The following is a 25,951-nucleotide window of genomic DNA, read 5'->3' as shown; positions in this document are numbered from 1 at the left end:
CCTCGTCTCCCGGGGACGCAACCACGCCCTCTCCTGCTTCCGCAGCCGCCGGAGGCTTCGGCCAGACCCTCCCGACCCGTGACCCGGGAGCCCACGCCCGCTGCAGCAGGAATGTGGTTTTATTTGGTTGGCGACCTCTGCGGACCCCTCAGTCTCAGGAGAGCGAGGCGGGAGGACTGAGGGTTCTGTGTTCACCCGATGACCGTGGCCTTTTTGATAATCCACTGCGGGGCCCTCCCGTTGCGGAAGGCGCTCTCCCCGGGCGCGTTTCTGGTGGGCATCTCTTCCAGGAGCGATGCGAGTGTCAGTGGTTCCCGAATCACCTTGGAAATCGGCCTTTCACTCGCTGACTTCTTGGAAGCTACGACAAAGCACAGGCACCCTGGTGAACGTGGCTTTTCAGAAGTACTCGAAGGATGCTTAATGTGAGATGTGAAGGAGACCCACTTGAAGGGACCTTTAAAGGCTGGTCTTTAAAGATTTCGGACCGTGTAATACCATTCCCAACCTATTTTATAATTTTTGGATTCCTTCATTTCATCAAAACCCAGTGTAAAACACACTGCCTGTTTAGAGCCTTCTTTGTTCAAGCCTACTTCTTTCAATGATTCCGTCTGACACCATATTGACACTTAAGAAACTCTCTAAATTAACGTACATTCATTCCTAACTCATGTTCCTCTTTCTGAGTATGCTGGCTTTCTGTTCTCTTGTCTAAGAGTGTGGCTAAGAAACTTCGCCTTTGGCTTCAGTGGCATTACTGTTTAGAAATGTAAATTGAGTCTATACTCAACAGGATCGTGCCCCTGCAAAATTAGAGAAATTCTAACCTAGATTACATTCTACATCCTAGGGAAATTCTTTCCCTTAAATATAGATTTAAGATGAACTGTTGATATCCTACATATGGTATCATTTAAGATTTACCTCCGGCTTGGCTAAATGTACTATTATTAACTACTATGTTTGCTTTATATGGCTTGTAAAGTTCAAGTCATACTTTGTAGGTGGAGTTTTCCTTGAAGGAAATAGAAGTCTGCACGCATTTATTCTGGAGGTGAAAATAAATAGGCTTTGGGGAAGGAAACATCCTCTTCCTCTTCCTTGGCCCAAGAGTATTGGGAACCAAGGCAGACACAGTGTAGATAATATAGGCCCAGAGGTTCCCAAGAATGGGTAATGCCCCGGAGACCTGCTGGGAAGTAGAAGGACCTGAGTTCACATTTGAAGCTGACCCTAAGACTAGCCCCTTGTAAAGCAGGATAAATCATTCTCTGCTGTTCTTCAGCTTTTCTGTGTATCTATGAAGTTTTGTTTAATACCACAGGTTGGTTTTAGCTGTGCAGTGTTTACGGAATTAAGAGCAGCAGTAGGTGAAAATGGGGTGGGGTGTGGTGGCAAATAGGTATAGCAGGAGCAGAGAAGCCTGAAGAAGCCAGTTAAGGGATGGTATAATATGACTCCAGGTCTCTGGTATCAGGACTATTTGGACTGAGGATGGCTGGCAAAGGGGTTGAGCAATCACTACAATGGCTTTGTGGGAAAGGCAAGGATACTTTAGGGAGTCTCAGAAATTGCTTGAGGAGAGAAAGCTAGTAGGAGAAATGAACCTTGTCTTAAAACCATGAGCTGGTGAAGTCTGAGGACCCACCAATTACGCATCTAATCACAAATGTGTACTCAGTGCCCTGAAATTCTTCATTGGGTCCAAACTGCCTACTGAATAAAATCCAAACCCTTATTTAAATAATATTTAAGGCATTGTGGTATTTTTGATATTTTGTTATTATTTTTGTTATTTATGTTTTGTTATTGTTGTTCGTTTTTCAGACAGGGTCTACTCTGTTACCCAGGCTGGAGTGCAATGGTACAATCACAGCTAACTGCAACCTTAAACTCCTTGGCTCAAGCGATCCTCCTTCCTCCAGCCCCCCAAGTAGCTCAGACTACAGGTGCATGCCACCACACCCTGTTAATTTTTTAAAATTAATTTTTGTAGAGACAGGATCTCACTATGTTGCTCAGGCTAGTGTCAAGCCCCTGGCCTCCAGCAGTCCTCCTGCCCCAGCCTCACAAACTGCTGGGATTACAGACACCCCCAGCCTCTCAAGGCCTTTTAGAATCTGTTTCATCTCTTTCACATATTGAAAGTGCTATTGTTGGTGCTTGATAAATGTCTAACACTTAGTAGGAACCCTAGAAATACTGTTAAATAAATGATAATACATGAGGAGGATTCTCATTGTACCCTCTGCCATACAACTTTATTCCAGGCCCCTTCTACCCCATTCCCTACCCCAATCCCAGAGACTTTTATACCTCTAAGACACACAGACTTATCCTTTGGCCCTTTTAGAGCAGTTTTTTCTTCAAAGTATAATATGCATACCACTGGGTGGTTCTAGGTGATACATAGATAAACATCTTAAAATTTCATTATTATAAATTTGACTTAAGTGTTTCAGAAAAACATATAATTTGTACATCAAAACCATGATGTCAATGATACAGTATTAATTAGGACAAGAATTTTTTAAAATCCTTTTGAAGAAAAATGCTAAGTAAATTAACAGAGCAAATAATACATCAATGTGGCAAAAACTCTTAAAGTGCTGGGTGATATAGCTTAGTAAACACTGCTAGAGTTTTCTTGAAATTTGAGGATTTAAACAGGGTCGGAAGCTTTGCACCTCTTGAGCCTCTATTTGTTATTAGCTTCCATGCTATAGGGAAAAATAGTCTCCAGGACTACCACGAGAGAAGCCAGTTTGCCACATCTATAATCCTCATGGATTGTATCTCCAGCCCACATCTCAGTCCAGTAAGCCTTTGCTTTGAAAGAGAGAAGCTTACCATCTTTCCTCATACCTCTCTCATGGACTGGAGCAAAGGTGAGCTGAGGGTACATTTTTTTCTGCATCCTCAAAGCGTAGACTTTTGAATACTTCCCTTCGCTCTTGAAATCATTGTCGGTGGAAAACCTTAACAAAGAAAGTTCTTTGTTTAGTAGATCCTAGGGCGGGCGGATTCATGGAACCATTCACTTTATTTTATTTTATGTATTTACTTTGAGACACGAGTCTTGTTCTGTCACCCAAGCTGGAGTGCAGTGGCATGATCTTGGCTCACTGCAACCTCTGCCTCCCAGGTTCAAGCAATTCTCCTGCCTCAGCCTCCCAAGTAGCTGGGATTACAGGCACTTGCCACCACGCCTGGCTAATTTTTGTATTTTTAGTAGAGACGGTTTTCACCATGTTGACCAGGCTGGTCTTGAACTTCTGAGCTCAAGTGATCTGCCCACCTTGGCCTCCCAAAGTGCTGAGATTATAGGCATGAGCCACCGTGCCCGGACTTCACTTTAAAGTTGGCTATATTCTCGGAGAAGACAAGACAATGATAAGAGGCTGTTGATTGGTGCCAAGTAGGAGTATTGTTCCATGGCAAGGGATGCTTCTGAACTTAGCACCGTAAATAAACCTTTGGAGGAACTCCAGAATCTCTTCTCTCCTCTCTAAACTACACATAGGCTGCTCTTGTAAGTAGTTTCAAATAAAACCTCTTTTGTCTAATGTGTTCTCATAGCACATTGTTCCTGTGATATAGCGCCTAACTTGTACTGAGGGTACTTTTTTTTTTTTTTTTTTTCCTGTTTCTTCAAAGCACAGACCTTGGAATATTTCCCCTCAATCTCGAAACCATTGCTAATGCAAAACCTTGGTTTTGCATGACTGTTTCTCTTTGATTCGAGTGTAAGTGAGGTTAGGGTCATGTAGGGGAAGTTGTATCTTATCATGCAGTTGTACAACCAAAGAGTATGTCATTAAATTTATTCCAAGCCCCTTCTACCCCATTCCCTACCCCAATCCCAGAGACTTATACCTCTAAGACACACAGACTTCCCTTTTAGAGCAGAAACAGGAATAGGGAAAAGATAGGAAAGAAAGTGAGTACAAGAAGAAGCAAGATTTCACCTAAACCATTGTTCTCTCTTGGATGTAGGATCGTCCGACAGTGTCAAAGGGAAGATTGGTTTCAACTTAGATCTTAACTTTTTTTTCTGAGGCATGCGGGGCAGCCAGAGGTCCTCAGTGGGTTTGTGCTGATGATGACTCTCCTGTAGGGAAACGAGGGAAGAAGAGTAAGGGAGTAAGCTGAGTCTCTTGGGATTTTAAGTTTGGACCGAGTTCCTGGACTAAGTTCCAATTCCCCTACAATGATGCAACAAAACCTGTCAGAGGGGCAAGTGGGAACTCAGAAACCAGAATCAGAGGAAGCCATTCCCTGGGAGGGAAAACACTCTTTTCATGGACAGATTACTTGTCCAAAGCCTGTTCAGTTTCCTAAGTAATTGATTAAATTTGCCTACTGGCCCTTGGAAGTGAATGGCAGAGAAAGTGACCCGCTTTGGGGAAGGATTCAACCAGTGAAGTCCTTGGGAAACTAAACATTTGGCAGTAAATTGGGAAATAGATCCATGGGACTTTACCTTCCTTTCTTGGAGTTGGCTACCTCATCCACATTCCATTCTCCTTAATGAGAAGGCCATGGAATGGGATGTTGTGAAGTAATAATTATATCATTACTAAAGGTCATAGAATCAGTCTTTCAGAAAGAATCTTATGTCATCCAGTCTGTTTGCCTGACCCTCCTAGCCCCTCCATAATCTCACTAGCAAGTGATCAATCTTTCTATACCTAAAAAAAGAAAAAGATTTCACCTTTGATCAGCCAATTGATATCTCCCCGTAACTTTTACCCTATAGTCCAGAAGGAGCAAATCTAGTCCTCCTTCCACAGAGTCCTTAAACATTTTGAAGAAATCCATCACATTCCTCCTAAGCTCTGTCTCTTCCAGGCTAAACATTGCCAATGTCTTGAACTTTTTTTCCTATGACATGGCGTTGGGTTCCTTTTTCTTTTTTAATCCCATTTGAGAAAGCTACAATTCATATTCTAGCTGATGTGCGGCAATCTGAAATGAAAACAATATGCCAGGTGTAGTAATTGCATGGCATATCCCCTGACCCCGTGGAAGTGTCTATTCAAAAGTCGACTGGGAATGGTGGCTCACACGTGTAATCCCAGCACTTTGGGAGACCAAAGCGATGGATCATTTGCGGTCAGGAGTTCAAGATCAGCCTGACCAACATGGTGAAACACTGTCTCTACTAAAAATACAAAAAAAAATTAGCCGGGCGTGGTGGCGCGTGCCTGTTTTCCCAGCTATTCGGGAGGCTGAGGCAAGAGAATTGCTTGAACCCAGGAGGCGGAGGTTGCAGTGAGCCAAGATCACGCCACTGCACTCCAGCTTGGGCAACAGAGTGAGACTCTGTCTCAATAAAACAACAACAACCACCAAAAGTCATCAATTCTGAGAGCCTTCTTTTTTTTTTTTTTTTTTTTCTTGAGACAGAGTCTTGCTCTGTCACCCAGAGCTGGAGTGCAACGGCGTGATCTCAGCTCACTACAACCCCTGCCTCCTGGGTTCTAGCGGTTCTCCTGCCTCAGCCTCCCAAATAGCTAGGATTACAGGTGCATGCCACCACGCCCAGCTAATTTTTGTATTTTTAGTAGAGACAGGGTTTAACCATGTTGCCCAGGCTGGTCTCGAACTCCTGACCTCGTGATCTCCCCACGTTGGCCTCCCAAAGCGCTAGGATTACAGGCGGTGGTGAGCCACCATGCCCAGCTGAGCCTTCTTAACTGCACTATCTAACATTGCCACTCACATCCGTCACATTCCATCTCCTTATCCTGCTTTGTCATGGCATTCAGCACATTATACATTATCTGTGTGATCATTTGTTTATGGTCTAAGTCACTGGAATTAAGCTTCATTAGAGCAAAGACTGAGTCTTAGCCGTTAATATATCCCTAGCACCCCTAATAGTACCTGGCACATAGTAGATAATCAATAGATGTTTGTTGAATGAATAAATGACCAAACTAATTGATTAACATATTGAGCTTTTGCTGTCAGAATCTTAAAGCCTTTTTGTCTTTAACACTTGCTGCTTCTGAACCATGTCTTTTCAATTCTGAACTTACTCTCTTTAAGCTCTTGTATTAGGTTGGTGCAAAAGTAATTGCAATTTTGCAATTATAACAGCAAAAGCTGCAGTTACTTTTGCACCAACCTAATAATTTTAAGGGAAAGAAATCCATTTGAGTTATCTTAAATAACAGGTGTTTTACCGTAAGAGCACATGTGCCTAATAACTAAGATATAGATAACTATCCAGCCAGAAGAAGAGCAAAACTCTAGGAGAGCTGGACCTCATATCAGAAAAACAGTAACTGAAAAGTTATTTGGAATCCAAGATAACACTAGCGAAGGACCACTGTCTTAATGCAAACATCACTCACATGTTTCTCCTACTTTCTTCCCATCTTCTTCCTTCTCCTCCCTCTACCTTGTTCACTCCTCACCTTTACTCCATAAATAAATATATATGTGTGTGTGGTTTTTTTCTACCTATAGCTTCTGCTTGTTTACTTCTATTTCCTACTTCCCTATAACTTCAGCCTTCCCATACTCTACTTCATGGCCTTTTCACTACCTTTCTTCCTCATGGTTTGAGTCTTTTTTTTTTTTTTTTTTTTTGAGACAGAGTCTGTTGCCCAGGCTGGACTGCAGTGGCGCAATCTCAGCTCACTGCAACCTCCACCTTCCAGGTTCAAGCAATTCCGCTGCCTTAGCCTCCCGAGTAGCTAGGACTACAGGCATGTGCCACCATGCCCGGCTAATTTTTTGTATTTTTAGTAGAGACAGTGTTTCACCATGTTAGCCAGGATGGTCTCAATCTCCTGACCTTGTGATCTGCCCGCCTCAGCCTCCCAAAGTGCTGGGCTTACAGGTGTGAGCCACCGCGCCAGGCTGGTTTGAGGCTTTTCTAGTCCCACTCTATGTGTCCTTTCAGCTTTCATTGCTACTGCTTCAATCTTTTCATTTCTCAATTCAGAGGCCTGGAAACAGGAATCTGATTAGCTCGGGGATTCTGGGTGTTGGTAGGTTGGTTGGTTTTTGTTTTGATGTGTTTTTTGTTTGTTTTGGTTTTAGGGTACCAATCCACATCACAGGTCACTACCCAGCCTATGAAGTTTGCTTTGCTCAGTCTCATATCCTCCTCTGGTCTCAGCTAGGAGTGGGGACAGGGTTATACTGTACCAACTAGAACTTCTTAGGACGTTCCCTTACTCAGGAGACTGTGGTAGGGTCAGTTTCACTTAGAAGGGGCTGTTAGTATAACAATCACTGTAATAGATCTATCTAGTACATTCCACAACTTGCCTACTAGAACTCACTCTCTTTTTGGATGCATACCTGGGCATAGCAAAGAATGCTTTTCTTGTATATGATTCTAGGTTTACAAAAGATTATCACATTTGTCCATCAAGGGAAGGAAAGGATGCTGCAGGAATATTAAAGAGGCATGGTAGATATCAGACGTTTCAATCTTCTTGGGCTTGTTCCAGTCAGATAGCCCCATAAAAGTACCATGGTGCTGGTCTTTGAGCCTTAACTCTATCCATTAGTACAATTTAACTGGTACCACAATTTCCTCATCAATATGATTAGGTTCCACATCTGAACTGGAGGGTTCACAGAGTGCACAGGCTATTGGAAGAAAGCTCTTCCTGCACCCAGTTTACATGATAGCTTTGTATTTCCTTCTGCACATTAAGCAGGGCAATCCTGGCCTGGCATTTATCCCTTTCTCAATGTATGGTTCACCCACTGCCATGAGAAACTACCACTGAGCTTACCTTAAAAGGGCACAAATTCTGAGACCTAAGAGACCACATGCAGTAAATTCATTAACTCCTTTGTTAGTATATGCCATTGGACATTAGCATTTTATCTTCCACTTGAAGGAGAATCTCTCACTGTCATCCATCTAGCAACTATGGAAACACTAACCCCAAATTCACCACATTTTATTATAAGGGTCTCACTTGGGTAATCCCATGCCCAGCATAAAATTTCTGCTAGAATCCTTTGTTTGCACTTTCACTTAACTCATTTATTTAATTTATTCTTGTTAGATTAGACCCGCTCTTGAGGCCGTCAAGACCTTTTTTAGATTTTGATTCTTTTTTTTTTTTTTTTTTTTGAGATGGAGCCTCGCTCTGTCACCCAGGTTAGGGTGCAGTGGTGCAACCTCGGCTCACCTCAACCTCTGTCTCCTGGGTTCAAGTGATTCTCCTGCCTCAGCCTCCCGAGTAGCTGGGACTACAGGCGCCCGCCACCACGCCCAGCTAATTTTTTGTATTTTTAGTAGAGACGGGGTTTCACCATGTTAGCCAGGATGGTCTGGATCTCCCGACCTCGTGATCCACCCGCCTTGGCCTCCCAAAGTGGTGGGATTACAGGCGTGAGCCACTGTGCCCAGCCAGGTTTTGATTCTTAAATATTTCTTAATTCGATTTTCTCTACTTCCTCGCTAATGATGTAGTTCAAGTCTTCAGTATCTCTCACCTTGACTATTTTAGTAACATCATAACTTATCTTTCTGGGTTTTGTCTCCTCCACAATTACTAATGCACCTTTCTTCAACCTCCAAAACAGTCTTCCTAAAATGCAAATTTGTTTGATTACATCTTTTTGTCTCTTGCTATTTACTCTCTGTTTTTAAAATTTTTTTATTTTATTATTATTATTTTTTTTGAGATGGAGTCTTGCCCTGTCGCCCACGCTGGAATGCAATAGCACTATCTCAGCTCACTGCAACCTCCACCTCCCAGGTTCAAGGGATTCTCCTCCCTCAGCCTCCTGAGCAGCTGGGACTACAGGCATGCACCACCACACATGGCTAATTTTTGGATTTTTAGGAGAGATGGGGTTTCACCATGTTGGCCAAGCTGGTCTTAAACTCCTGATCTCAAGTGATCTGCCCGCCTCGGCCTCCCAAAGTGCTAGGATTACAGGTGTGAGCCACCGCACATGGCCCTGCCATTTACTCTCTTACATCTTCCTGAATACACCTCATTTTCCCATGTCTTCATGCCTTTGCACTTTCCTCTGATTTGATATTTTCCTGTTTTTTTGTCATGGGTCACTTCCCTACTCACTCCCTTTTTCCCAACAGAAATACTGTATTCTACATTACTTCCGTATTTTGTATATTCTTCTATTACTTTTACATATCTCATTTATTGATCTCTCTCCTATTAGACTCCAAGTTCCTTTAAGATAGAAACTGTCCTGTAATCATCTTTATATTCTGGTTTTTAGCTTACTGTATCCTTAGCAATTGCTTGTTGAATGGAATTTGAGCTTCTTTAGTCTATAAAGGAGTTTCAAAGGTTTGACTACTGTGATGGTAAACTCCCTTCTCTGAAACCCGAAAGTAATGTGTACCAAAGCATCATTCTTTACTCCTTTCCCATTTACATATTCATCACCGTTTTTATTCCTCATTTCCTGACTCATCTTTTACTAGTTTATTCTCAACTAGAAAGTCAGTGGCTAGTCTACCCTTTGTTAGTTACAAATTAAATATCTTTGACCAAAGAGGAACACTTTCCAATGAAGACCCCGTTTTCTCCCTGCAATGAAGCTTCAGTACCCAAGCTTATTGAATTCTGAATCCCAGGTTCTCCAGATGCTGTTTTGTGAAGCATAGGATCAGGAATAAGAAGGAAGAGATAGACCAAGTGCAGTGGCTCACACCTATAATCCCAGCACTTTGGGAGGCCGAGGCTGGAGAATCCCTTGAGGCCATGAGTTTGAGACTAGCCTGGGCAACATAGTGAGACCCCCATCTCTACAAAAACAATTTTTTAAAAATGTGGTCAGGCATGGTGGTGCACACCTGTAGCCCCAGCTACTCAAGAGGCTGAGATGGGAAGATCGTTTGAGCCCAAGAGGTCGAGGTTTCCGTGAGCCATGATTTTGCCACTGCAGTCCGGCCTGGGTGACAGAGTGAGACCCTATCTCAAACAAACAAACAAACAAAGTAAGAGTTGGTTTTCTGAGTACTATTCTTCATGTTAAGTTAGCTTCCTTCTCAATGCTAACTCCTAATTCTTCAGGGTTCACATTTCAGGTTCCAGGAGGCTTCTGCTTACCATGGCCTTGAGCAGTAACTCCTTGGAAAAGTATTTTGGTGCACTCTCCTTGTCTTGATGGGTGATTGAGCAGGGAGGTGGGTTGTTGGTCATAATCAGTAAGGTCTTATCCTGGTCATACTCTGTTACTTTTAACATGAAGCTGGTGGTTTTCCTGTTTTGAGCCAGGAATTTCTGCAGTGCAGTGGCCTTCAGAGGCTTATAGTACTGGGCCTGAACAGACAGAAGGGTTTCCAGAAAGAAAAAGAGATTAGGCCAAGAGCAGGTTAACAAATCGGTTGGCTAATACTTAGCTTCTGTGAGGTAAGAACAGAAGTTGGACAAACTTGCTGCAAAATTTGTGGGGTTTTTTGTTTTTGTTTTTGTTTTGTTTTGTTTTGTTTTGTTTGAGACGGAGTCTCACTCTGGTGCCTAGGCTGGAGCACAGTGGCATGATCACGACTCACTGCAACCTAGACCTCCCAGGCTCAAGTGATTCTCCCACCTCAGCCTCCTAAGTAGCTGGAATTACAAGCACATGCCACCCTGTCCAGCTGATTTTTGTGGGTTTGTTTTTGTTTTTGTTTTTGTTTTGTAGAGATGGAGTTTTGCCATGTTTCCCAGGCTGGTTTCAAACTCCTGGGCTCAAGCAATGCACCCATCTCAGCCTCCCAAAGTATGGAGATTACAAGAGTGAGTCATCACACACAGCCCTAAAATGTGTTTATCAGAAACTATCTGAAGTTCTCAGTCCCTCTCTTTCCTTGGGGCATTCCCCTGAAAATACACTAAGGGGCTGGGGCAATGCGATGGAAAGGTTTCCATGGTAAAAGGAGTCAGGTAACTTAATTCTTCCAATATAATGGGACAAGCAGAGAAGTTTCTACATGGCTAAACCGAATTGGCCTTGTCTCTACAACTCTCTCTAAGGTACAGGGGGAAAGCTACCAAGGACCAAATCTTGCTCAAGGAATTCCTCAGGAGTAGGCACAGCCAAGTGCAACACCTTCCCATATTTACGTCTTCCACACATCAACATTTCTCAGGCCCAACCACATTGACATGCACTCACAAGCACAATGTTAAAGGAAAAGCAGCCACAAAAGATAGCATGTCACTTAAGGTATGGGTGAAGAAGGGGCATTCCCACTAAATTTGCCTTTCTCTCAATAGGAGAAAGGCAGAGGGTTAGGGGGGAAGGAAGTGAAAGGGAGAAAATGGATTATAAATATTTTTTTTCCTAGTCATAAGTATGTTTTCTCAACTTAAAACAAATCAGCGGTGGGGACCCACTTTCTTCCCAGTTCTTGTCTCCCACTTTGCCACCCCAATCCTCAGCACTGCCTCTGGCATCGTAACCTAAATGCAGCTCTGCCTGCCTGTCCTGAGAGTATGCCCACTCACAGAAGCTGGGGACACTTGGAGGCATTAGGGACACTCGCAGTGGGCATCTGCACTACTGCTGAAACTTCCCCTTAGAGATCTTGGGGGAATGCTTTTTCTACCTACCAAATTTGGATGGACTGTGTAATGCCGAAGGTTTTCTAGAACAAATTTTGATCGCCCGACTGCATCATAAATCTAAAGAGGATAATCAAAGTTAGTGGTTTGAAGTTGCACGTATCCTAAACAGTATTCCATTCCTTACCTCACCTTAGTCTCACTAGAGAACTGGTCTCTAACTTACACTAAGTGAGAAGTACAGTGTGCTTCAGGTTTTGTACTCTAGGTTTCCAGAACAAGGGCCCCAGCAAGGAGACCTGGATTCTAAGACCTCCTGACCGTGACACTTGTCAGCGGAAATGGGGCCAGCCTTATGAAATGTCAGGGAAAGCCGTTAGGAGGGGAAGTAGAGTAGGGCAGCATCAGTTCAGACTGGGACAAATCTTTCCAAGGAGTCACCTCTTTCTTTTGCCTTTTCCATAGCTATAGGAGTGAAATGAGGTGAAAATCAACACGGAGGACAAATCTTTAAGGAGAAAAGCAAGTTTCAAAAGGGCATTAACCTAAAAGTTATGGGTGCAAGGGGGCCATTGGGTCAACTCTGCCAACTGAGCTGGCAGCCAGCCTACTCACAGAGAAAGGAAGAGCAGTGCATGTTGCAATTTTGAACATCTCTGCAGTATGAAATTCTTTCAGAAATGTTGCAAAAAGTAATTGAATTTTGGTAACACTTCTGTCTAGCACTTTGCTTTTTTTTTTTTTTTTTTTTTAACTAGTGGTAGTCCTGGATGTTAGTGGATTATTTGAGTGTCATATCTGGTAGTAGAGGAGCTGAGCCTTTTCCATTCCCTTTCTGCTGACCTAGTGTTCTTGCTTCTCCTCTTGCATAGCCCTGTCTAAGGATGAATCAAGAAGATAGGAATACAAGGAGATAAAAGCTCTGAATTATCTTCTTCTGGCTTGGCATAATCAGAAATCAGAAAAAAAGAAGAGTGCCTCATAATCCTGTGTTTGGATCAGCATTTCTGTTTTCTTTTCTTTTCTTTTCTTTTTTTGTTTGTTTTTTCTTTTAAAGACAGGGTCTCACTCTGTCCCCCAGGCTGGAGTGCATTGGTGCAATCATAGGTCACTGTAATCTTGAACGCCTGGGCTTAAGTGATCCTCCCGCCTCAGCCTCCCAAATAGATGGGTCTACAGGCATGTGCCACCATGCCTAGCTATTATTATTATTTGCTGATTTATTTTTCTTTTTTTGAGACCGAGTCTCGCTCTGTTGCCCAGGCTGGAGTGCAATGGCATGATCTTGGCTCACTGCAACCTCTGCCTCCTGGGTTCAAGCAATTCTCCTGCCTCAGCCTCCTGAGTACCTGGGATTACAGGCTCCCACCACCACACCCGGCTAATTTTTGTATTTTTAGTAGAGACGGGGTTTCACTGTATTGGCCAGGTTGGTTTCGAACTCCTGACCTCCAGTGATCCACCTGCCTTGGCCTCCCAAAGTGCTGAGATTACAGGTGTGAGCCACCATGCCTGGCCTATTTTTTAATTTTTTGTAGAGATGGGGGTCTCACTGTGTTGACTAACTCTTGGGCTCAAGTGATCCTCCTACCTTGACCTCCCAAAGTGCTGGGATTACAGGTGTGAGCCACCACGCCCAGCCTGGCTCAGCATTTCTAAAGATTGTCATACCTCCCCCATCGGGAGGCAGTATGGTAAGGTGTGTACAGAGGAAAGGGAACACGCACTGAAAAGTGAATAAAGCAAGAGGGCTAATGGAGAAGTGGGAAGCAGTCAGAATGGGACAGAACTATGAGGTAAGAGGAGATCCTGCTATGCTCCAGCAAGAAAAGGCCAGAAGTTGGCAATTCTTGGCAGTTGGAAAAGGAGCAGGAAAAAGCATAGCAAAGCCACTCCACAAATTCCTGTAGAGAGGGTGGGATGAACTATGAGATGGTGGCATGGATCCAAAGACTCAATTATTTAATTTTTACCGCCTTATGGAAAACTGAAATTCATTTGTTGAAAACAGAAATATATTATGAAAAACCTGCTTTACAACTATGAAATGTATGACATATTTAGAGTCATAGAAATTAGCAAAAACTTATTTGGGAGAAAGGTATGAAGACCTTTTCCTTTATAGGTTTTTTTTGTTTTTTTGTTTTGTTTTGTTTTTTTAAATAATTTCAGGGGGAAAGTCCCTGGTGAAAATGTTTTTACTCCTGAAGTTTTCTGAAGTATTGCATATCTGTTCCAAATTAGCCTCTAGCAGTTGACTAAACCCACAAGATTGTCCAAATTGGAATGTGTTTTTAGTTTTGTTATGTTGAATTTCACTATCTGTGGCTGATTAAATAAAAGTTGGCCTGGAAAATTCACTTGAATGTGGTAAACATAGGAAAACAACCAAGATACGCATTGGAGTTTTGCTACAAGAGGTAGTTTAAAGTCTGCATAAGTTAGGGTTTGACACGCTCTTACTCCCTAAGATAGGTTTCTGCTTCCTGGGTTTTATGTCCTAATTTGTTGCCGATGTGTCCTGTTCCTTCTTTTTCTGTGCTCTATTTGTCTTTAATAACATTTGACAAGTTAACCTTGTTTTCTACATACATTTTTACTCCTTTTTGCTTTTCAATAGGAAAGTTTGTGACACCCAGCTTACTAAGTACACTAAGCAACTCCAAAGAAAATTTAAACATTGAACACTTAATAATGCTCCTTACCTCTTTGCCATTGACAACCATTCCTTTCTCACGTTTAGCTGAGCTATTTTCTGATGTCTTTGATTTGCCGTTTTGAAACCTGAAAAAGAGGCAGAACATCCGGTTGCACTTTCTGGCTCAGAGGCCTGGCCTTCTGCATCTTGTCAGTTTCCCTCAACGAAGTTTGGAGGCCTGACTCAGGCAAGTCCAATTTAGGTGATCACATCACTAATTGACTAAGTAGTAAAAAAAACTGGACTCATTATCCAGTCTGCATGCTAGGGAAAAGCAAGACTTCAGTTTAGAGAGTTAAACAAGTGGCACCTTTTGGATGACTCAATGACATCCATTGAGTTGGTTTCTTCTAAAAATAAGGATTTTAGACCTTTCACAGAAGTGCTCTAACAGACTGCTTAAGGAAATTATTTTGGGCAGTTAGATCCTCACAATACCCTTAAAAACCACCTACTGTTTTGAATATTTACCTGCCTATTCTTCTTCCACATGGAAATTGCCCTATTTTTGCCAGTGATTGGCCGATGATTAGCCAATGAATCTGTGAGAAGGAATATAGTTAATAGAACTACACAACTAAGTTTCCAATTCTTGTTGACCTTGCTTGGATTACTGGCTCTTGTGTCTTCCTAACCACATCTCTGAAGACTTCTCTTCTTAGAACTAGGGTAGTAAAAATAATCAACAATGGCAAATATTTCTGTACTCTGCTCTTTTACCCTCACCCTAATACCAATTCTCTTTGCAGAAAATAGGGTGAAACAGATTCTATTCTTTGCTATTCTTTTTAAACCCATTTGCTGCCAGAACATAATGTAAAATACTCCTCAGTAAGATTTGGTTAATGATTAAGATGAATGGCCTGCTTCTTCCTTGGAGATAGTTCCATTGGGGGGTTAAATTAGCTCAAATTAAGAATTATGCAACTATCTCAACTAGACCTCTCTCCTTTAAAAATGAGGATAGCAGAATAAGGACCAAAATAAAGGTAGAAATAGCCAAACTATGTAGTTTGTAGGTCAACTGGCTATAGCATGCTACAAATAATCCCCAAATCCATGATTAAATCCCATTCAAGGATGGCTATCTTCCATCTGTTGCTGGCCACCAGTTGTACCATTAACTCAGGTCAGAGGTCTTAAAAATGGTTGCAAGTGGAGTAGGTGACTCATGATGGAGAGACCAAAATTTATCCCAACTTAACATCTTAAAGTTTGTGCCCTTTTAATAGGTCTTATTGCATTGTTATCTAATAATTAGTAATACAATATAATATTTATTGTAGCACTTTTCAAAATGATTCTTTGATACCTAAAAGGAAGCACAGAATCTCGGACACTCTTCTTCAGGGCCAATTTAAGGCATAGAACTATATGAAAAGCGCTTCTTTAGCCCAACAGCGTCCATCTGGAACAAGCTAGTGCTTTCTTTTTGATAAAAGCTCCTTTAGTTGTTGCATGAAGTACAGACCAAGATCTGGTTTTTCATCCAGGAACAACCAGTCAATTAAAATATGTTTAATGATAGTCTACTCTGTGACCAGCCCCATTCAAAGTGCTGTGGGCTATGCAATAAGTTAATATAAAGTGGTATTTATAACTTAGTTGGGCAAACAAGACTACATACTTGGTTTGTCTCTTTTGGCTCATTGCTGTTGACTGCGAGTTGGCCAACCCAAGGCAGGTATTCACCCAAGGCCAAATTCAGTGTCTCTGAATAGTCCACGTTCTGCAGGGGTTCAATTCAATCCAAATATTCTTTGCTTAGCACACAGTGTGTACTCAGCCCCATTCTTGAGCCTGTATGGGAAACAAGAAAAGACTAATATGTGCTATTGTAGATGTAGAAAATTCACAAGACATGTGATGCTTGCTCTTAGAAGTTAAGTTTATTTGACAAATGGAGGGAGGTGGGAGAAAGCAATTATCTAATGTAAAGCAATAATGACAAATACATGCTCATATATTAGGTAAGTCACTTTATCTCTTGGAGTCTCAATTTCCTTATCTGCAGAACGGAAAGTATTAACTAAATGATTTAAAGGTGACATTCTAATTCCATGATAGTGATGAGATTTAAATATAAAAAGATCTGAATAAAATTAATTCACATGTGTCTGTAGAAGGCTAAAGGTGGAGAAGCAGCCATCTTTCAATTTTCTTCTCCTCTCAACAAAGGCATGCTCATCCATAGATTAGGCCTGAGAACCTGGGAAAAGTGTGTGTATATATTGGGGGTGGGAGGATTGCTATACTTTTTGATATAGACCATTAGAAATGGAAGATACAAGCTGATAAGGTAGAACCTACCATTTAGAGAAAAGAAAGGTCAATGAGCCTTGGAGATGTTTCCTAAAGGATGTGGAGCTTGAGCAGAACCTCGCAGGATGGTATATGAAGTAGTCTAATTGGAAGGTTATTTGTTGTTGTTAAGTAGGAAGAAATAAAAGCAGGTAGGTAGAATGGAATCACATTATAGGGGCCTTGACAATTAAGTAGAACTTTGAAAAGACCTACATCAGCCCAAGTTCCTACGAAGCCCACAGGTTTAGTGGAAAGCCCATAGAGAGGGGTTTATGTCTAACTTGATTGTCTAGACAAACCCTAAAGATGATTTCTAGAGTTTATGACAAGACTGGGCTAAACACTTAAAGTTCCCTTCTAGGGAAATAGACTAATAAGCTTTTCACCCTTTTCTCACCTTTAATTTTTCTGGAATTGTAAGTCCAGTTCAGGTATATGTTGAAACTAAAATAAAAATGAGCTGTCAAATTGGGCAGTATAAGTCCTGGGTTGTTAGTCTGCAGCCCAGGCTGAAAAACAAGTCACACAAACACAAAAACTACATTCAAAATAAGAATGGAAAAACCTGGTGAACACTACCTTTAAGAACATCAGGAAATCATAGTTTGGTGAAGAAGGCAAAAATCTTTGTCATGGGAACTTACCATTTTGAAAATATCTTAATTATTCTTTTCTGCATTCTGGAGGAGACAGAGAGAATTTGTGATGAATAGGCAATCTAGAATACTGAGGTGTTCTGTGTTGGAGACAGAGAATGAAAAGGCCAAAACTTAAAGGCATACTTAAACAAAATCTGTCAATTTCTTATTTTTCCAGCTTATGACTTCCCTACACACACATACCCCTTCACCATCTCTTAATCTACCTCTACCTAAGCCAATGTTTTCACTGCATTCTTCAAAAACAGTGAGCATTTTTTCTTATTCCCCATACTCAAAATGCTGTCCCCAATCTCTTCAGCCATTTGAATTTTCTTCTTCTTCTTTTTTTTTTTTTGAGATGGAGTCTCGCACTGTCACCAGGTTGGAGTGCGAACCACCACGCCAAGCCCTGAATCTTCTTTCTTTACGTTACTACTCAGGTCGTTCCTTTAAACAGAAGATTTTCTAGATTAATGCAATCCCAAACTCTAGACTATAGTCATTGGGTTTTGTGCATGTCATTGTATAGTATCTTGTAACTCTACTTGCACTTTTCTTTTGTGTGGGTCTTGTCTGCCTCTTAAGCTGTGAGTCCCTTAAAAGTGGAAATGTAAAATTTAAACATATTTTTGCCCCCCCACCAAGTGCTTTGTATCTTATGCATTCAAAACTAGTATTTGCTTATTTAAATATATTTGCTGAACATTTATGACATATTAGACACTCTCCTAGGTGATGAGAACAAAACATAAATCAGATGTAATTCTTGAGCTCCTTTAGGAGCTCACAGTTTAGCCAGAAAGAGAGATAAAGAAACGGTTGAGGCCAGGCGCGGTGGCTCAGGCCTGTAATCCCAGCACTTTGGGAGGCCAAAACGGGCGGATCACGAGGTCAGGAGATCGAGACCATCCTTGCTAACACGGTGAAACCCCATCTCTACTAAAAAATACAAAAAACTAGCCAAGCAAGGTGGCAGGCGCCTGTAGTCCCAGCTACTCGGGAGGCTGAGACAGGAGAATGGCATAAACCGGGGAGGCGGAGCTTGCAGTGAGCTGAGATCTGGCCACTGCACTCCAGCCGGGGCGACAGAGCCAGACTCCGTCCCCCCCCCAAAAAAAAAAGAAAAGAAAAAAGAAACGATTGATTGCAACAGAGTGGAATGCCAAATTAGATCTAAGTTTAGGGTACAATGGAAGGAATGAGGAAGGGGACTTAACCCAGACTGAGAAGAGACTGGGAGAGATTTGGAACTACTGCCTAAACTGAGCTGGGGAAGATTGAGTGTGAATTAACCAGGTGGTGAGAGAACAGACATTTGAGAAAGAGGGAGAAGCACAGGCAAAAACATAAGAATACAACAAAGCCTGGCTTATTTAGGGGAATTGAAAATACTGTAATTGCAGTACGCCAGGAACATAAGATTTAGGGGAAGGGTAGTAAGAGGTGAGACTAGAGAGGTAGACAGGATCCAAATCCTAAAATGAACTATCTGATAGGAAGTTTGTGGATTATTCTGAGTGATGAAGAGCTATCAGGAGATTTTAAATGAGATATAATCTCCTTATTGAACAATATATATTTTAGAAATACAAAAATAGTGGCATGTGAACTATAGATTGGAAAGACACAAGAATTAGACATTGGAAAGATGAAAAGAGGTCCTTGAGAAGTCTATGACAGTACTGAGGAGGGGTTGAGAAATTATAAGGGTCCATAGCCATCGCAAATTAGTGCTATTCACTCCTGTCTCCCAGCCCTGGATGACGGATTCAAAGGTGACCAACCAGGTTATACTAAGAATTTGAAAGTTTGATAAAGACACACAGAGCTGAAAGATGATTGCACCTGAGCCACCTCATGTGGTGTCCCAGGCTAGAAGACTCTGAGCTCTGAGCTGTACCTGCTAAGGGCCCCAGAGCTGCCCCTGATCTAGTCCTTCCTAAAACATGACTATAAAATTTTCCCTTCAGTTCTGTGAGCTTTCCTAATATTCTTTCAAATAAATCCTTTATTTTCTTAGGGTTCATTTCTGCAGTTTATGACAAAAAAAAAAAAAAAAAAAACACTTAAACTAATATGGGCTCTGAAGCAGGGTGTCCAATCTTTTGGCTTCCCTGGGCCACGTTGGAAGAATTATGTTGGACCACACACAAAATACTCTAACACAAACAATAGCTGATGAGCTAAAACAGATCACAAAAAAAAACTCATAATGTTTTAAGAAAGTTTTTGAATTTGTATTGGGCTGCATTCAAAATCATCCTGGGCCACATGTGGCTCGTGGGTCATGGACTGGACAAGCTTGCTCTAAAGCAAGGTAGTGGCAGTGAAGAGGGTTAAAAAAGGATACCTGAAAGATGTTAGGAGGGTAGAATTAATAGAACTTGGTAACTAGTTGAATACATGAGAAAAGGAATAGAATCACATTTTTAGCTTGGTTAGCTGAGTTAATGGAGGGGCAAGTTACTAAATTAGAGAACAAAGGAAATGGAGCAAGTTTGGGAGATAAATGATGATTTTGTTTTTGGTCAGTTGATAATGAGGCAGAGGTGAGGATATTGTCTAGTAAGTGGTTTAAAATATGGGTCTGGAGCTCAGGAGAGACAGGTTTGGTACTATAGATTGAATGTTTATGTCCCCTGCCTCCCTAAATTCATATGTTGATACTGAGTCCCTAATTATGAGAGTATTAGGATGTGGAGCCTTTGTGGGGGCAGTTAGTGCGCTTATAAAAGAGGTTTCAAAAGCACATCTTTGCCCATTCTACCATGTGAGGACACAGCAAAAAGCAGGCCCTCACCAGATACTGAATGTGCCAGCACCTTGATTTTGGACTTCCCAGCCTCTGGAACTTTGAGAAATAAATTCCTGTTGTTTATGAGCCACCCAGTTTATGGTATTTTGTTATAGCAGCCTGAACAGACTAAACCATTTGGGTAGAATTATATATTTGGAAGTCAGCCTTAAGTATTATGTGATAATTGAAGCCATTGAACTAGATGAGATCAAGTAGGAAAAATGGTGGACTAACAAGAGACTAAAGCATAGAACCATGCCCCAGACTATGCAAACATCCGAAAAAGAGCATCATAAATGAATTTTGTAAAGAACACGGCAAAGGAGTGGCCAGAGATGAAAGAGAACTAGGAGGAAGTGGCCACAGGTGGGATGATATCTTTGGAAGGGATGCTATTATGAAAAAGGAAACAAACTCTTTAGCTTCAAGCAGCAACTTGTGAAGGTATAGAAAAAGATTAAAACTTGTAAAAATGACCAAAAGCTTAATAAACAATACAATGCTGCCATTTATAAGGCAGATAAATCTAGACTGAAGAAAACCCACAAGACTTGAGTTCATAGAAATGCCAGGATTTGCTTGAAGAAACAGACCATCTGGTAAAAGAGAATGTGAATCCCCATTGGTTGTCTTCTTTTTTCAGAGATACAGGGGTTGCATTGATCAAAACTCAGGGCGATCTCCCTTCCTACTGCTTGGGTGTTGATCTATGACAGAGCCTAAGAACAGCTCCTTCTTATCCCTTCACCTACATAACTTTCCACATTCAGATGGAGACTTCACACCCCAGGTGACAGCTGGGCAGGGAGGACAGGGTGCTAGGGTGGCACAGTGCATTCTGAGAGATGTGACCTCAGGAGCAAAGAGCAGGAGGAAGGGCACAAGATGGGAGGAGCTGTTTTTTTGAACAGTTTTGTCCTCTTTTCTCATTTCTGTTTATAAAATAAAAATGGCTACTTTATGGAAGTATTGGTATGAAAAAAGGTAGGGGCACAGAATGCTGAGCAAGGGTAGTTTGCCCCATTTTTGGCTTGCTTCTTTCTTTCTTTTCTTTCTTTTTTCTTCTTTCTTCTTTCTTCTTTCTTTCTTTCTGTCTTTCTTTCTTGCATTTTGAGACGGGGTCTCATTCTGTTACCCAGGCTGAAGTGCAGTGGTGTCATCATAGGTCACTGCAGCTGTAAACTCCTGGACTCATGCAACCCATCCACCTCAGCCTCCTGAGTAGCTGGGACTAAAGGTATGCACCACTGTGCCCAGTTTTTTGTTTTTTGTTTTTTTTAAAAGAGACATGGTCTCACTATGTTGCCCAGGCTGGTCTTGAAATCCTGGCCTCAAATAATCTTCCTCTCTCAGCCTCCCAAAGTGCTGGGATTATAGGCATGAGCTACTATGCCTAGCCACTTTTCCTTCCTTCCTTCCTTCCTCCCTTCCTTCCTTCCTTTCTTTTTTTCTTTCTTTCTTTCTCTCCTTTCTTCCTTCTTTTTTTTTTGATGGAGTCTCGCTCTGTCACCCAGGCTGGAGTGTAGTGGTGTGATCTCAGCTTACTGCAAGCTCCGCCTCCCAGGTTCACACCATTCTCCCGCGTCAGTCTCCCAAGTAGCTGGGACTACAGGCACCCGCTACCATGCCTGGCTAATTTTTTGTATTTTTTTTTTAGTAGAGACAGGGTTTCACCATGTTAGCTAGGATGATCTCGATCTCCTGACCTCGTGACCTGCCCATCTCAGCCTCCCAAAGTGCTGGGATTACAGGCGTGAGCTACGGGCCTGGCCCACTCTTTCTTTCTTAAACAGCCTGCTGGCGACACATGAAGCTCCTGCTTTCTTAGGGAGAGGCCTATCATTTATCAGTGGCTGGGTAAATCTTTCCAGTTCAGGGGGATGTGTTAGAAAGCCCAATTTATGTTCAGGCCCCAGCCAGTCTCCAAACCAACTTCTAGCAAAAAGCTGACATTTTGAACTTACCAGATTTTTGCATGTGTTTACTAACTGCTTCAGAACCAGTAAGGGAAAGAGATGTAATTTGCACCTCAAATATTACTTTTGCACCAACCTAAATCAACATCCTGGCTACAGTGAATGTTACAACTGTAATTTTAATGTTCTACATAGACTCAGATACCAGAGAATACGTAAGTAGGAATTGAGAAAGTTATCTCCCCAGCAAAGCAAAAAGTGAAATCCAGATAGAAACTGGGCACTGGGCATGGAGGTTTGCCTAGCAACCTGCCCTCCAACTCTGGTCCAGAAAGCAGGACCAGAGTTTATAAATTCATTCATCTCATGTATTGACCAACACCAAGACTCAACAAAGCTAGCATTATTCAGAGATGAATGAATGGAAAATGATTTTTAGAGCTAACGCATTTTTTGAGGAGTAGAACATAGCAGCAGCAATAGCTTCTCTGGCAAGAATACGGAGCTAAGAAACTGCCAGAAGTGGAGGAATACAGAGAAGAGCAGGAGACTGGGAATCTGGGAATTAGGAATCAAGGCCATGAAATTTTTTTGTAGATCTGCCTATTAAAAATTTGGGGAAATCTGCTTACAAAACTGGAAGCTGTCTCTCCACTCAGTACTTCCATTCAGTTTAGCACTGGAGTGTCAGGAAAATGGGGACCAAAGGAGAAACAAAAATGGGGGGGAAATGAGGTTTTAAATATATGAGATGGACAGTAAGGGATAGAAGGTTGTCTCAGGAAAAACTCTGGGACTGAAGATGCCCACCATGGCAAATTTCTGAACGTTTCCAACATGGCGGGATGATATATGAAGGAGCAGTGGATATGCATCCCCTTTCAGACATTCTCTGCAGACAGCAGAGAGAAATCCCATGTCTTCTCCTCCTCTTTTTTTTTTCAACTTTTATTTTAAGTTCAGGGATACATGTGCAGGATGTGCAGGCTTGTTACATAGGTAAACATGTGTCATGGGGGTTTGTTGTACCGATTATTCATCACCCAGATATTGAGCCTAGTATCCATTAGTTATTTTTCCTGATCTTCCCCTTTCTCCCACCTTCCACCCTCTGATAGGCCCCAGTGTGTGTTGTTTCCCTCTGTGTGTCCATGTATTTTCATCGTTTAGCTCCCACTCATAAGTGAGAACATGCTGTTTTTGGTTTCCTGTTTCTGTGTTAGTTTCCTAAGGATAATGGCCTCCAGCCTCATCCATTTCCCTGCAAAGGACATGATCCCATTCTTTTTTATGGCTACATAATATTCCATGGTGTATATGTACCACATTTTCTTTATCCAGTCTATCATTGATGAGCATTTAGGTTGATTCCATGTCTTTGCTATTATGAATAGTGTTGCAATGAACATGTATGTGCATGTGTCTTTATAATAGAACAATTTATATTCCTTTGGGTATATACCTGGTAATGGGATTGCTGGGTCAGATGGTATTTCTGTCGAATCACCACACTGTCTTCCACAATGGTTGAACTAATTTACACTTCCACCAACAGTGTATAAGCATTCCTTTTACTCCACACTCTTGCCAGAATCTGTTATTTTGTGATTTTTTAGTAATAACCGTTCTGACTGGTGTGAGATGGTATCTCATTGTGGTTTTAATTTGCATTTCTCTAACGCTAAGTGATTTTGAGTTTAGTAAACAGACAACCTACAGAATGGGAGATATTTTTGCAAACTATGCATCTGACAAAGGTGTAATACCCAGCATCTATAAGGAACTTAAATATACAAGAAAAAAACAAACAATCCCATTAGCTGGGCATGCGGCGCGTGCCTGTAATCTCAGCTACTCGGGAGGCTGAGGCAGGAGAATCTCTTGAACCAGGGAATCGGAGGTTGTGAGCTGAGATCGTGCCACTGCACTCCAGCCTGGCAACAGAGCAACAGAGGAAGATTCCGTCTCAAAAAAAAAAAAAAAGGTGGACAAAGAACATGAACAGACACTTTGCAGAAGAAAACATTCATCTGGCCAACAATCATATGGAAAAAAAGTAGCAAATTCTTAGCTTTTAAGTTCAAGTATCAAGGAATCAATTGTAAGACAGACTGATTTAGGAAAATAGATATGATCAATTCAGATGCCTCTGTCTAACAAAGAAGGCACTTTGCTAATATTACAAGTTTCTACCCTGATAGGGGAGGTGTGATGTGACAACTGAGTCACAATTGAAATGCCATAATTGAGTCTACCCACAAAAGGTGGACCCCAGCATCTAGCACTAATTTATTGGCATCTTGAAGCTTCTCCCCAGCCTCATACTTTTATTTTTTTTTTGTGACGGAGTCTCACTCTGTCGCACAGGCTGGAGTGCAGTGGCGCGATCTCGGCTCACTGCAAGCTCCACCTCCTGGGTTCACGCCATTCTCCTGCCTCAGCCTCCTGAGTAGCTGGGACTACAGGTGCCTGCCACCACACCTGGCTAATTTTTTGTATTTTTAGTAGAGATGGGGTTTCACTGTGTTAGCCAGGATGGTCTCAATCTCCTGACCTCGTGATCCACCTGCCCTGGCCTCCCAAAGTGCTGGGATTACAGGTATGAGCCACTGCGCCTGGCATATTTTTTCTTTAAATTTTTTATTTTTAATTCTTGTGGGTACATGGTAGGCATATATATTTATGGGGTACATGAAATGTTTTGATACAGGCATGCAAAGCATAGTAAGTAATCACATAATGGGGAATGGGGTATCCATCCCCTCAAGCACTTATCCTTTGTGCTACAATCTAATTATATTATTAGTTATTTAAAAATGTACAATTAAATTATTAGTGACTATAGTCACCCTGTTGTGCTAGCAAACAGAAAATCTTATTCATTCTTTCTAACTATTGTTTTTGTACCCATCATCCTCACATTTTTTAAATTTTCTTGGTCCTTTTAGTTTTTCCAAATAACTCCAGACTCTGCATGGTGTGATAGCCAGCAACAGCAATACAGGATCATACATAATTGTACTACCCTGTATATCTTCCCATATATTAAAATTTCACACCAAACTATACGTTGAATTATAATACTGGCCAAAGCTTTAAAAACATCCATATCAGTAGAGTTAGGGTGGTGGGGATTAGGGGTGAGAAGGAAGCTCTTCAGGAAGTCTCTTCTGTCTCACTCTCCCTCTTTGCTTTCTCTCAAGAGGGAAATTCTTATCACTATTTGGACTTTGGTTCTTTGGGAGAAGTCTCTATATATTAAAAGTTCATATAAATGGATTTGACTTGCTCCTCTGTTCAGGCTCTCACCCTCCACTCTCTTCATTCTCCTTTCTTGCGTATGTCAGCCCAATCGAGAAATTCAGGTTTGAATTCAGAGTGGAGATGAGCCCGTTGGACTCTGTACTTCTTGTGAGTAGCCTCCTCTGACAGATATTCACCTACTGTCTCTCAGCTTTAAGCCCCTCATTCTAATCTCCACTCTGAGATGCAAACTATATTCCCCACATCCTCTGGCCAATGCACTTCCTGTTAGGTTCTGGCAAAAGGAAAGGCTAGTGGGAGATTTGAGGGTAAAAGGAATAAAAAAATCCTCCTGGTTTTCTAGGGTTTTCTAGTTCTTGTCAGCATTTCTGTGACAAAGGCAGTTGGCCCATCTGTAGTATTCCTCATGGTGTTTGTTTTCAGTTTGCTTTTTTTTTTTTTTTTTTTTGAGATGGAGTCTTGCTCTGTCGCCCAGGCTGGACTGCAGTGGCTTGATCTTGGCTCACTGCAACCTCCATCTCCTGGGTTCAAGCAATCCTCCTGCCTCAGCCTCCCGAGTAGCTGGGACTACTACAGGTGTGTACCACCATGCCCTGCTAACTTTTGTCTTTGTAGTAGAGATGGGGCTTCACCATATTAGCCAGGCTGGTTTCGAACTCCTGATCTCAGGTGATTCGTCTGCCTCAGCCACCCAGAGTGCTGGGGTTACAGGCATGAGCCACCAGGCCCAGCCTATTGTGTTTTATTGTTTTTAGAGCCCTTAGACTTACCCCTCATATATTTATTTATTATTCATCTCCATCATGAGATATACCCTCTCA

At 41.8% G+C, this 25,951-nt stretch overlaps 1 protein-coding gene across 6 annotated transcripts; it reads right to left on the bottom strand.

Annotated features, from left to right (window-relative positions):
* Positions 1-101: 101 nt before the first annotated feature.
* On the bottom strand, positions 102-17,215 carry TSGA13 (testis specific 13). 6 transcript variants are annotated; one of them, XM_009203871.2, is made up of 9 exons: positions 17,092-17,209; positions 16,910-16,956; positions 15,836-16,008; positions 14,216-14,294; positions 11,559-11,630; positions 10,071-10,283; positions 3,972-4,114; positions 2,854-2,981; positions 102-361 (listed from the first exon to the last, which is right to left on the bottom strand). In XM_009203871.2, the coding sequence occupies exons 3-9, from the start codon at positions 15,856-15,858 to the stop codon at positions 192-194; spliced, it is 828 nt and encodes a 275-aa protein (XP_009202135.1). In that variant the 5' UTR covers positions 15,859-16,008; positions 16,910-16,956; positions 17,092-17,209; the 3' UTR covers positions 102-191. The 6 variants fall into 6 exon arrangements, with proteins under 6 accessions (XP_009202135.1, XP_009202134.1, XP_009202137.1 ...); XM_009203870.4 differs by lacking the exon at positions 16,910-16,956 and having other exon boundaries at positions 17,157-17,215; XM_009203873.4 differs by lacking the exon at positions 16,910-16,956 and having other exon boundaries at positions 2,869-2,981; positions 17,157-17,215.
* Between the last annotated feature and the right edge of the window lie 8,736 nt (positions 17,216-25,951).

Source organism: Papio anubis, chromosome 4 (assembly GCF_008728515.1).
Source record: "Papio anubis isolate 15944 chromosome 4, Panubis1.0, whole genome shotgun sequence".
NCBI classification, from domain to species: domain Eukaryota; kingdom Metazoa; phylum Chordata; class Mammalia; order Primates; family Cercopithecidae; genus Papio; species Papio anubis.
This window is presented reverse-complemented; position numbering and strand designations above follow the sequence as displayed.